Source organism: Lepus europaeus, chromosome 18 (genome assembly GCF_033115175.1).
Source record: "Lepus europaeus isolate LE1 chromosome 18, mLepTim1.pri, whole genome shotgun sequence".
NCBI lineage: Eukaryota > Metazoa > Chordata > Mammalia > Lagomorpha > Leporidae > Lepus > Lepus europaeus.
This window is the reverse complement of record NC_084844.1, coordinates 20,283,937-20,296,745: the sequence shown is the minus strand read 5'-3', so window position 1 is coordinate 20,296,745 and position 12,809 is coordinate 20,283,937. Positions and strand designations below refer to the sequence as shown.

Genomic DNA, 12,809 nt, shown 5'->3' with positions numbered 1-12,809 from the left:
TGGCCCAGTCCTGGCCATTGAGGCCACCTGGGGCGTGAACCAGCAGATGGAAAATCAATTTCTTTCTCCCTTTAACTCTGAATTTCAAATAAATAAATAAATAAATAAATCTTCAAAAGAAAAAAAGCGTTTATGGAGCCATCATTTATATAAAAAATAATAAAAATGGCCAGCACTCCCAGGAAAGCCCCAGCATGTCTCCTCACTATCCCAGCCAAGGACACCGTGTTCCTGGTTGTCATGACTATCTTTTAGCGTTGTTTTCCTTTGTGACATATGTAGACGTTATATTCTGCAAACAAGTCATTTTTTAGTTCTGTGGGTTGCATCATTTCCCTTACCCTGTGATGTACCTTGCCTTTCTTGTTTGCTTATCTAAGATGCAGAGAGACAGATCGGGAGACAGAGTCCCCATCCACTGGATCAATCCTCAATTGCCTGCAACAGCCAGCACTGGGCTGGGGCCGAAGCTGGGAGCTGGGAGTGCTCATCCAGGTTTCCTACATAGGTGAACAAAACCCAAATACTGCTTCCCAGGGTCTGCATGGGCAAGAAGCTCGAGTCAGGAGCCAGACAAGGAACTGGAGCCAGGTACAATGATGCAGGATTTACATGTCTTTTTTTCCTTTCTTTTTTTTTTTTAAGATTTATTTATTTTTTGAAAGTCAGGGTTACACAGAGAGAGGAGAGGCAGAGAGAGAGAGAGAGAGAGAGAGAGAAAGGTCTTCCATCCGCTGGTTCACTCCCCAGTTGGCCACAACGATTGGAGCTGAAGCCAGGAGCCAGGAGCTTCCTCTGGGTCTTCCATGTGAGTAGTGCAGGAGTCCAAGGACTTGGGGCCATGTTCTATTGCTTTCCCAGGCCATAGCAGAGAGCTAGATCAGAAGTGGAGCAGCCAGGACTGGAACCAGTGCCCATATGGGATGCTGGCACTGCAGGTGGCGGCTTAACCTGCTACGCCACAGCGCCGGCCCCAATGTTTTTAATGTCTATAGGATTTTTTTTCCCCAGTAAAAGATCTGTCCAAAATCATATACTGCATTTAGTTGTCACATCTCTTTAACCTGGAAAAGTGTCTTAGCTTTTCTTTGGACATTTTTGAAGGATGCAGGACACATTTTTAGAATGCTTCTCATCTTGAGTTCGTGGAACACGCCTCATGGTTAGGTTCAGACTCTGCGTCGTTGGCTGAAACACTAGAAGAATGTTGCCTTGTCTCGAGGGCATCACGTCTGAAACTATGACATCTGGCCTTATGGACAGTGCTATTGATCATTTGGTTAGGATGTTGCCTGTTTCCTCAATCATACAATTATTATTTTTCCTTTTGAGATTAATCAGTAATTTGTGGGGAAATATTCTAAGACTGTAGACTCCCCTCAGGCTAAAAGCTGTAAAAACCAGGAAGCTTTGCTCTTCCAAGTAGCAATCCCATGCAGTAGATTCCTCTCTTTGGTCGTTACTGTTTCATATTCTGCCCAGGGTAGGTGGTTTAGAGAAGGCTGTATGATAGGGATTACTCGGCCATTCTGGAAACTGAACATCCTCCTGTGTTGTTTTGACATACTCCCATCATTCTGGAAGGAGAGGGACAGACTTCCTGAGTTTCTGTTACAACAGGATATTCCCAACTCAGCTGATACTCTCCCTGTCCAGTCCTAACCTACCGTTTCTCAGAGGACCTCTGCTGCCTTATGGCGAGGGTGATATTTAGAAACCAAGACCCGGGTGTCTGGTGTGCTCATTGTTACTGGGTGTTGTTGCTTCCAAGTTCTTGCAACAGGCAGACTGTGTCTATGTATTTTTATTGATTTGCATGAAATTATGAGTTCATGCTAATGCTTTGAAGTCCCATTCAACCCCGCAAGGCTCCTCTTTTGTATTCCCTCATCTGTACTTGGGGGTTTTAAAGCCATATATAAATATATATTTATTTCATATATGTATATTTATATTCATTATTAATTTATTTTTTGAAAGGCAGAATGACAGAGATCTCTTCCAACTGCTGGCTCACTACCCAAATGGCCACAACAGGCTGAAGCTAGGAGATAGGAACTCCATCTGGGTCTCCTACATGGCTGGCAGGGGCCCAAGTACTTGGGCCATCTTCTGCACATTAACAGGAAGCCGAGTCAGAAGCAGAGCAGCCAGCACTTCAACTGGCACTCCGATATGGGATGCTGGTATTGCCAGCTGCAGCTAAACCCACCGCACCACAGTGCCGGCACCCCACATCTGTATTCATATCTTCTTTTTTCCACAGTGAGAACTCTTGCTCCCAAATTATTGTGTATGTGATTTACTCAATTCTACAAAATGTACAATATAATCTCATAATGTCTATTCCCATACCACTATGAAATACCAAACCATTAAGAAGAACTCAACATTTTTTCTTGCAGTTTTTTTCCTTCAAGATTTGGAAAACAGAAGAAAAATATTATTCTAAAGTTACCTGGAAGACAGGCCTTTGTCCTTGGGGTTAAGACGCTGGTTGAATACCAGGTCCCACATCAAAGTGCCTGGTTAGACTCTGGCTGCAGCTCCGGATTCTGCTTCCTGCTCGTACAAACCCTGAGAGACAATGATGATGGTGTTAGTAGCTGGGTTCCTGCCAACCACATGGGAGACCTGGATTAAGTTCCTGACCCTGGCATTGGCTTTCCAATTGTTGTAGGCATTGGGGAGTGGGCTGGTGAATAGGATCTCTCTCTCTCTTTCTCTCTCTCTCTTTCTCCCTCCCTCCTCCCTCCCTCCGTCCCTCTTGGAAAAAATGTAATTTGGATGAATTCATTTTCTTCTTTAGTATGGTGTTGTTATTCACTTGAAATATGGGTTAATTTGGTTTTGTTTCCAATCAGTTTAGTCTTCTCCAAAGTCATTGAGTTATTCCTTTGAATTTCTCATTTCAATTACTGCATTTTAAAGCTTCTAAATATGTGGTTCTTTCAAATCTGGTGAATCTTTGGTTGTAAAAGCTATGTTGAGATATAAGTTACATACCAATTACTCATTTAAAACATATAATTATTTTTTGATATTCACAATATTAGGCAAGCATCACCATAATTAATTTTAGAACATTTTATTAACACCTAAAAGAAAGCCCATGGCCACTAGCCATCACTTTCCATTCTCCTTATCACCCCAATCCTAGGTACCACTGATCCACTTTCTCTCTCAATAGGCTTGCCTATTCTGTATATTTCATGCAAATGGAATCATACAACATATTTTTTGTGCCTGGCTTCTTTCACTTAGCATGTCTTCAAGGTTCATCCACGTTGTAACATATATCATTATTTCACTCCTTTACATCATTGAATAATATTCCATTTTATGAATATGCCACCTTTTATTTATCCATTCATTATTCTTCATTGGGTTTTTAGGTTGTATAAGGTTTGGGGCTATTACAAATAATGCTATTATAAACATTGGCATCAAGTTTCTCTGTGGACATATATTTTCATGTCTCTTGGGCATATACTTAGGAGCAGAATTGTTGGGTTATGTGGTAACTTAATGACATCTTTTTTTGAAGAAATGCCAGACAATTTTCCAAAGTGACTGTCCCATTTTACATCTTCACCAGCAGTGAATGAGGGTTTCAATTTCTCCACATCTGCACCAGGAATCTTATTTATTTAATTTTATTTTATTTTTTGACAGGCAGAGTGGACAGTGAGAGAGAGAGAGAGACAGAGAGAAAGGTCTTCCTTTTCCGTTGGTTCATCCCTCAATGGCCACTGTGGCCGGCACACCGCACTGATCTGAAGCCAGGAGCCAGGTGCTTCTCCTGGTCTTCCATGCAGGTGCAGGGCCCAAGCACTTGGGCCATCCTCCACTGCACTCCCGGGCCATAGCAGAGAGCTGGCCTGGAAGAGGGGCAACCAGGACAGAATCCGGTGCCCTGACCGGGACTAGAACCCTGGGGTGCCAGCGCTGCAGGCAGAGGATTAGCCTATTGAGCCACGACACCAGCCTATTTATTTATTTATTTAAAAAAAATTTTTTTTACTATATCTTTTTTTTATTTTTATTTTTTCTTTTTTTTCTTTTTTTATTTTCTTTTTTTATTTTATTTATTTTTTTATTTTTGACAGGTAGAGTGGACAGTGAGAGAGAGACAGAGAGAAAGGTCTTCCTTTGCCATTGGTTCACCCTCCAATGGCTGCCGCGGTTGGTGTGCTGCGGCTGGCGCACTGCGCTGATCCGATGGCAGGAGCCAGGTGCTTCTCCTGGTCTCCCATGGGGTGCAGGGCCCAAGTACTTGGGCCATCCTCCACTGCACTCCCTAGCCACAGCAGAGAGCTGGCCTGGAAGAGGGGCATCCGGGACAGAATCCGGTGCCCCGACCGGGACTAGAACCCGGTGTGCCGGCGCCGCAAGGCGGAGGATTAGCCTAGTGAGCCACGGCGCCGGCCTATTTTTTAAATTTTTAAAAAAAGATTTATTTTATTTATTTGAAAGACAAAGTTACAGAGTGAGGTAATGCCAGAGGGAGAGAGAGAGAGAGAGAGAGAGAGAGAGAGAGAGAGAGAAATTCCATCCGCTGGTTTACTCCCCAATTGGCTGCAACAGCCAGAGCTGAGCTGATCCGAAGCCAAGCGCCAACAGCTTCTTCTGGGTCTCCCACATGGATGCAGGTGCCCAAGGACTTGGGCCATCTGCTGCTGCTTTCCCAGGCCATAGCAGAGAGCTGGATTGAAGTGGAGCAACCAGGATGCCGGCACTGCAGGCGGCAGCTTTACCAGCTGTGCCACAGCGCCAGCCCCCAAGGTATTTCTTCACTGAAGGTCTGAGCTCTTTTCTCACTAGAAACCTAATACAGAGGGGGTGTTCGGCGTCGTGGTTAAGATCATCTTGGGATGCCCACATTCCATACCGGGCCTGGGTTTGAGTCTCAGCTCTGTTCTCAATTCCAGCTTCCTGCTAATGCACACTCTAGGGGCAGCGGGCATACATGAGTCCCTGCCACACGTGTGGGAGACCTGGATGGAGTTCCTGACTCCTGGCTTTGGCCTGGCCCAGCCCCAGCTGATGGAGGCATCTGGGGAATGAGCTAGTAGATGGGACCTCTCTCTATCTCGCTTTCTACTTTTCGAATAAATAAATAACTTTTTAAAAGAAAGAAAGTTATGGGGTCGGCATTGTGGCATGCAGGTTAAATTGCTGCCATGTGGGAGTGCCAGTCTGGGTCTGGGCTGCTCCACTTCCATTCCGGATTCCTGCTCATGTGCTTAGGAAGGCAGCGAAGGACCCAAGTACTTGGGCTCTGCTACACACATGCTAGGCCAGGATGGAGCCTCTGGCTCTTGATTTTGGTGTGGCCCAGCCCTGGCCCTTGTGATTATTTGGGGAGTAAATCAGTATGGAGGGAAGATCTCTTTCTGTCTCTTCCTCTGCCACTCTGCCTTTCAAATCAATCAATCAATCTTTAAAATAGAACATTTCTGAAAGAAAGAGAAAAAAAATCCAATCCAACGGCTGGTGCTATAAAGCTGCTGCCTGCAGTGCCGCCATGCCACGTTGGTGTGGGCTTGAGACCCAGCTGCTCCATTTCCCATCCAGCTCTCTGCTATGGCCTGGGAAAGCAGTAGAAGATGGCCCAAGTCCTTGGGCCCCTGCACCCTCCTGGGAGTCCCAGAAGCAGCTCCTTGCTCCTGGCTTTGGATTGGTGCAGCTCCAGCTGTTGCAGCCATTTGGGGAGTGAACCAGTGGATGGAAGACACCTCTTTCTTTCTCTCCCTCCTCCCCTTTCAAATAAATAAATCTAAAAAAAAAAAAAAATCCTGAAATTAAAAAAAAAAAAACATACCAGTCCAATACTGAAACCTTTGTTAGATTCTCCACTTCAGAAATCTCCTTGAACCAGTGTGTGACTTTTTTTTTTGACAAATATTTCAAGGCCAATGGCACAGAGGCTTCTTGTCTGCCGCACGTCACTCTGTCCTTTCCCTTGTTCCCATCTCAAACTTTCTATAAAGCTCACGTCTTTAAGAAGGCTCTTGCATGGCATTCTTAACTCCCACCAGCCAGGAGGCTGTCCGCCTCACGTGTCCTTCACGGGGAGTCATGCGGGCTGCACAAAATGTCACATGCCTCTGGCTCCTTCGGATCTCCTCATCCATGTAATCATTAGCAGAGCTAATGCACTTTGACCTCCCTTTAACTTCAAAGGAAGCCTCAAAATCTGCTAGAAGTTTTTGTTTCTGACCAAAAGACCTTATCTTGAACATGCACAGGCTTTGAAAGTAAAAGTAGAAGTGTTATTTTGAGGAACTCAGAGTGAAATTGTAAAAGGGATCATTTCCCTGGAAAACTGCAAACCATCATTTCAAGGACAGCAGTCAGAGATGATAAAGGTCACCCTCAGGCCGTGGTGGGAGAATGCTCTCCTGGGACACTCTAATCAGACTCTTGGTTAGAAGAGTTTTAGAATCAGAGTTCATTTGCACATAAGAGGAAAACATTGTAAAATCTATGTAGCAAGACACAATCCTTGAGCTGATCCACTGCTTATCAAAGAATGCAAGAAGACTTTATCAGAAGAGGAGCAGCCGGGACTCAAGCTGGCATCCATCTGGGATGCTGGCACAGCTGGCTGGGGCTTTAACCCACTGTGCCACAGCGCCAGCCACAGGAGAAGACTTTAAATCTAAATATTGGGGCAGACATTGGCACAGCAAATAAGATGCCCCTTGGGATACCCAAATCTCATATCTGAGTGTCTGGGTTCAAGTCCTGGCTCCAATTTGGATTCAGCTTCCTCCGAATGTGCGCTTTGGGATTATGGGATGGAGCAGGTGATGGTCAGTTCGTGGGTCCCTGGAGATCTAGGTTGATTTCCGGGCTCCTTCTTGGCTTTGGTCTGGCCCATGTCTGGCTGTGCAGGTACTTGGAGCAGTGAACCAGCAGAACAGAGCTCTGTCTATTGGTCTTCTATCCTTATGCCTCTCAACTAATAACTTTTCAAAAAGATTTATTTTACTTATTCGAAAGGCAGTGACAGAGAGAAAAGGAGAGACAGAGACAGAAAGAGATTTTCATTCACTGGTTCACTCTTCAAATGGCTGTAATGGCTGGGGCTGGGCCAGGCAGAAGCCAGGAGCCTGGAACTCTATCCAGGTCTCCCAGGTGGGTGGCAAGGGTCCAAGTATTTGAGTCATCTTCCAACGCCTCCCCAGATGCATCAGCAAGAACCTGGATCAGAGTACGGGATGCCAGCATCATGGGCAGGGGCTTAACCCACTACTGTGCCATGATGCCAGTCCCCACCAAATAAATATTTAAAAAATCATAAATAAATCGGTTCAAACACTCAGAACTGTATCACTGGCTAAGCCCCACAGGGAACTGCAAATGACTTCTAGAGCAGCATTTCACATTTAATCCTGTTGGATATGGGCCTCCGTTTTATACCGTCTATTAAGTGAGGATAACAGCACCTGCCTCAGTGTTGTGAGGATAGGGCACCTCTGCAAAGCACCTAGACACGAGGCTGGCTTACAGGAGTAATCATCGCACGCATCTCTGTCTTGTCACTATTGGAAACTTTTTTTTTTCAAGATTTATTTATTTATCTGAAAGGCATAGTTACGCAGAGGCAGAGGCAGAGGGAGAGGGGGAAGAGAGGTCTTCCATCTGCTGGTTCACTCCCCAGATGGCCGCAACGGCCAGAGCTGCACCTATCCAAAGCCAGAAGCCAGGAGCGTCTTCCAGGTCTCCCACACAGGTGCAGGGGCCCAAGGACTTGGGCCATCCTCCACTGCCTTCCCGGGCCATAGCAGAGAGCTGGGTGGGAAATGGAGCAGCCGGGACTCAAACCAGCGCCCACATGGGATGCCAGCACTGCAGGCAGCGGCTTTACCGGCTACACCACAGCGCCGGCCCCAACATTATTGGAACTTTCTCACTTCCTCTAGCATAGGAAGTGAGACTGTCTCTTATTTTCATTTCCAGCATCTAGTACCACAGCTGGCACCTAGTGGGCCCTCAGCAAGTGTCTGGTGCCTGAAAGGCTATTCGAAATTTCATTTCTAAGCCTTTGAGAAGAAAAGTGAGTGGGAATGTAGACCGGAGTCCCACATGTAGACATTTAAGCCTGACTACAGACAAGGCTGCCAGGGAAGAGAGCACAGAGAGAAAATAAACAGACACTGGGCAAAGACTGAAGGCAGAGCCGAGACAGAAAAGGAGCTGTGAGCGTGTACTTTCAAGGAAGCCATGAACACAGTTCAAAGGAGCTGAAGTGAGTCCAGAGGAAAGACTGTCTTAAAGGTGAAATATGAAAATATGTGGTTAGCAAGCAGCTGACTCTGAGGTCAATTTTTTTTTGACTCAGAGGAAGGAAATGACAATCATACACATTGTTGTTGTTTTTTTTTTTTTTTTAGATTTATTTATTTGAAAGGGGAGGAGGGAGAGAAAGAAAGAGGTGTCTTCCATCCACTGGTTCACTCCCCAAATGGCTGCAAGAGCTGGAGCTGCGCCAATCCAAAGCCAGGAGCAAGGAGCTGCTTCTGGGACTCCCAGGAGGGTGCAGGGGCCCAAGGACTTGGGCCATCTTCTATTGCTTTCCCAGGCCATAGCAGAGAGCTGGATTGGAAGCGGAGCGGCCGGGACTCAAACTGGCACTGCAGGTAGCGGCTTTACCTGCTATATCACAGCACCAGCCCCTTGGCAGGTTTTCAAATATGGATCCCTCTGAGCTGTGCCCGAGAAAGCTGAGAAAGGTTGGTATGGTCTGGGGCTAAGATCCTACTTTTACAGAAAACCGCAAGGCAGTCAAATTCTATCTTCACTCGCAGTATGAGAGGCAAATTCAAGTAAAATGCCGGTTTTGGTCCTTTATCACTTACTGTGTTTGGGCTGGCTGTGTTAGCAGAGATGGGTAGCATAGGTGCGTCTCTTCAAGCAAGAATTCAGACCTGAGACAGACAGCAGAGCAGGACTGGTAATTTTTTTTTTCCAGGTAGAAAAATTTAATTAGCATCCGGGGTTTTTTTAACCTGAAATTTCTCATTGCCCTTGAATCTCAGTGGGGTTCCACCACCCACAGAGACAGACCAACAGGTTTTTCCTGATATGGTTCTGGCTGTAACCATCGACCTGGGATGCCCTACTCATTTTTTTAAGGCAATAAAAGGGAATCAATGTCAGTATTTGAATAAAGGCGACTTAAAAATAACAGGCATCACTTAGGCGCTAAAAAAATTTGTTATTCTAATACTAAATTTGAGGAACTGAAAACCCTTCAGTGGTCAGATGGACCACAGGTATTATACACGAAGCAAGAGAAACATCGTACTTCTGTAACCTATGGTCCTACAGGGTTTTTCCTGACATTTGCAGAAAAACAGACCCGGGTAATTTTTTTTTTCCAGGTAGCAACATTTAATTAGCATCTTTCTAGAAGGAACGAAACACGCACGTTGTTAAAGACTGGCTTCTCGGGATCTCCCGGAACAAGCCGCTCCTTTGGGGCTCAAGCTTTGTCACCCGTAAATCAGGGGAAGGTATGTGAGGAGGGCCCGCCACTCCTCCAGGTGTCTCCCCGCTCTCCCTGCTACTTCTCCGGGAGAAATGGCTGCGAATTCCCACGGTATGAAAATAGACAAAAAAGATAACCTTGCCCACAAGACACAGCTGAGGGAGCAGGGGCTCTGAAGGGCTCCGGAACTCCCACTCCAGGCACCTGCACGGCCGGCCCCACGCCCCCAGCCCCTCCCTCCGCCGCCGCGGAGTCGCTGCGCAGAGGCCAAGATGGCGGCAGCACGCCGGGGCTCGCCCGCGGCCGCCAGGCGAGGCTGCACGTCATTGGTCGACTGCGATGAGGTCATCGTGGGGGCGGGGCCCGGCGGCGCCGCGGGGGCGGGCCCCTGGTGACGCACGCACGTCGAGGCGCTTGTGCCCGGAGCCGCTGAGGCTGCGGGTTTGGCTGCGGCGGCTTCTGTGGCGGCGTCAGGGCCGGCGGCTGGAGGTGAGCGGGGGATGTAGGTACGGGCCGGCACGGCGCGGGCTTCGGGGGACTCAGGAAATCCTGGTAGCCCCGTCGCTTGTTAAAGGAATTAGCAGGGGTCTTAGATCTTCGGGAAAAAATAGGGGTTCGCCTCCTCTTGGGCACCCGTCCTGTGGGCAGAAGAACCAGAGACTCACTGCTCTGTGGAGGCCCTGGGTCGTTTCCCCGTTCAAGGGGAAAGCGGAAGGTTATTGGGTGGGCAGAAGAATTCTGGGGGCTTTTGAGAGGGCCTCCGATGTGGGGCTACCCCCTTCCCTTTTTTTCCGCCCCCTCTCCCCGCCCCCGGTCCAAAGAGGGAGGGGTGCCTGGGTCCCGAGAATTCCTGCTTGCTCACTGGGTGGACAGGAAGTGAAGCAGGTGAATAATTCCCAGGTGGGAGGCCAGGGCTGGATGGCCGGATTCCTGGAGGCTGGGCGCCGAGGTGGGGGGCGCTGCGTTCCGCCCCATCTTTTGTGGACTTGCTGTTTCTTCAGGTTTCGCGTTGTGACCCCTCCAGCACCGCTGTGGCTTGGTTGTCTGTCTGGCTGCAGTGGTCTAGAGATGTGCTGGGGAGACCTGGTTATTAAAGCCTGGGGCGGGGAGGGCGCTTGTTGCAGGCTATGGTTGTCTGCCCTGGACGGTGCTGCCGAGACTTGCTGTCGGGTGTTTTGAGGTGTGGAGTCTACACTTGGTGAAGGTGGTGGTGAGGCTGCTCACAGCTGGTTTGGATGAATCAGGTGCACACAGGGCTTAGAGACCAGCCACGTAATCTCTGGAGAAATTCTCGCTTCCCTCTGAGCTTGTTGTTTTGCAGCCTCGAGCATCATTTGCACAAAGGTTTTGTCGTTGGGATGTCTCAAGATGTCTCCCAACCTTCCAGAGCAGCAGATCTCCCTTTGATGTCAGTCTGCCCTGTGAATATTGAATGCAGGCAACCTTGTGATGCTCGAAATGGTGTGCATTCCGCTGAGTCTAGATCCTGTGCAGGCTGCGCCTTGCAGCAGGTGATTGAGAATAAATAATTGCGTTTCAGGACCACTGATAGCGCCAGTCGCCTTTCCTACCGGCAGCAGTAAGACGCAGATGAAATGTGTGTGGGCTCGCGCCTGAGAAGACTGGACAGATGGAAGAATGTAGTTAATCCAGAAGATGGGGTTGACAAACAAAGCGGAAAGCTGCGCGGGTGGAAGGCTCATTCTCTCTGCCTTCATAAAACTGCTTTGTCATTATCAATGTGTTCCTGGCAGGCTTGCCTTGAAATTGAGTCTCATTCAGAGCTGGTTCCTTTTTTAAGATAATGGTTATTTATTGGATTCTACAGCTGTGGGTGAGGGTGGTGCTGTTTTCTGAGCAGTCAGGAGACTGAAACCCTTTAATGTGGCAATAGCTGTAGGGTAGTGCTGGGATTTTGATGGAAGGGAGAAAACCGGTTCCTGGCCAGATTTTATGGGACAGTGATCCAGGTCTCTTCTGTTTGTTTCCTTTACAAGCAAATAAGACTGGGCAGTGATATTCACACTGTGTCCAGGGGTATTGAAGGAGCTGTTTGGGTTCCCGGTCCCTGTCTTTCATCTCTGTACATTCTTATTGAGTTGTCCAAAAACATTGTCAGTTGATCTTGATGTTGACTGCAAAGGAAATGACTTTTAATCTGCACTCAGCAGGACAAGATTCAGTAACTGCCTTCGCAAAAACAAAAGCACACGATTTCTCTTCTCCGTTTTCCTGAGCAGGTTGTCAAAAACAGTTGCTAAAGATCTGTCAGCGCGGGGTGGAAGAGCTGAAATGCTGAAGGAGAGCCCCTCGCTGGAGTGTGTTTGCGCAGCCCTCTCGGTCATTTCCAAATCGTGTCGTTTTCTCGTTTGCTTCAGGTTGGAGAGACGCCCTGAGCCTCCGTGAGCGGTGCTGCCTGCCACCATGGGGGAGCTCTTCCGGAGCGAGGAGATGACGCTGGCCCAGCTCTTTCTGCAGTCGGAAGCTGCCTACTGTTGCGTCAGTGAGCTGGGGGAGCTCGGCAAGGTCCAGTTCCGTGACGTAAGTGCTTGTGGGCTGCTCCGCGGTTCCCGCTGCGTTCTGACTTTGCTCGTCGTGGGTGACGGCCTTGTGGCGAGCGTCACGGTCTTTATTTGCAGAGATGATAACAGAGCAGTGTCCACTGCACTCCAGGGTGAGCGTGTCTGTGCCGGTCCTGGCATGCGTTTTCCCGCTCTGCCCCGAGAACCTTCCTGGCACTCGGGCCCGAGGAGGCTGCCGAGCTGACCTGCTCCGGGCTTTCTCTTTCCTCCATGAGACCCAGCACTGCCCGGTGGGTGTTTGCAAAGACTGTTGCAGTTTAGGACTTTTTTCTTCATAATCTGAAGCATCCAGCTGCAGGTATCTGTCATATAAGCAGATACCAAATAGCCATAATTTTGGAGCCTTTTGCTGGACAGTGGAAGAAGATATTGAAAGAAAACAAACAGTCTACGAGTAAAACAGTGTGCCCCATGGAGCTGACGCTCTGATAAGAAAGTCCCAGTATATGTTGCTGAAAGGAGGAGGCAGATCACAGCCCTGCGGCGTCCCTGACTGGGAGTCTCCTGTTGTGCAGGCTCAAAGCTCCAGGCACTTCAAGCATAGCATTTGTCATGGTTGCAACTTCACGTTAATTGAAATCCCTCTTCCCCTGTGATCTAGGCACCCGGAAGACGGGACAGTCTCTGATTTTGCTCGTTATTGTGTCTTTGGTGCTCACGTACAGGGCCGTCAGTCAGGATTTGTTGGGATGAATGGATGGACGAAAGAGCAGTGATCCTGAAGGGAG

General features: G+C 48.2%; 1 protein-coding gene and 1 long non-coding RNA gene across 5 annotated transcripts in view; one reads left to right on the top strand and one right to left on the bottom strand.

The window, feature by feature from the left end:
• Positions 1 to 672: 672 nt before the first annotated feature.
• Positions 673 to 9,700, bottom strand: LOC133777310 (uncharacterized). Its single transcript, XR_009868519.1, has 4 exons — positions 9,637 to 9,700; positions 8,868 to 8,936; positions 2,459 to 2,577; positions 673 to 1,577 (listed from the first exon to the last, which is right to left on the bottom strand). It is a non-coding gene; the product is annotated as an uncharacterized LOC133777310 (long non-coding RNA).
• Positions 9,701 to 9,900: 200 nt separating this feature from the next.
• Positions 9,901 to 12,809, top strand: part of ATP6V0A1 (ATPase H+ transporting V0 subunit a1) — a 55,426-nt gene continuing 52,517 nt past the window's right edge. For 3 of the 4 annotated variants that reach the window (XM_062216808.1, XM_062216805.1, XM_062216807.1), the window contains exons 1-2: positions 9,901 to 9,988; positions 11,878 to 12,040. In XM_062216808.1, the coding sequence (XP_062072792.1) occupies positions 11,924 to 12,040 (117 nt within the window). In that variant the 5' untranslated portion in view covers positions 9,901 to 9,988; positions 11,878 to 11,923. Of the gene's footprint in view, positions 10,006 to 11,877; positions 12,041 to 12,809 lie in introns of all 4 variants that reach the window. The other variant, XM_062216806.1, reaches the window with a different exon arrangement.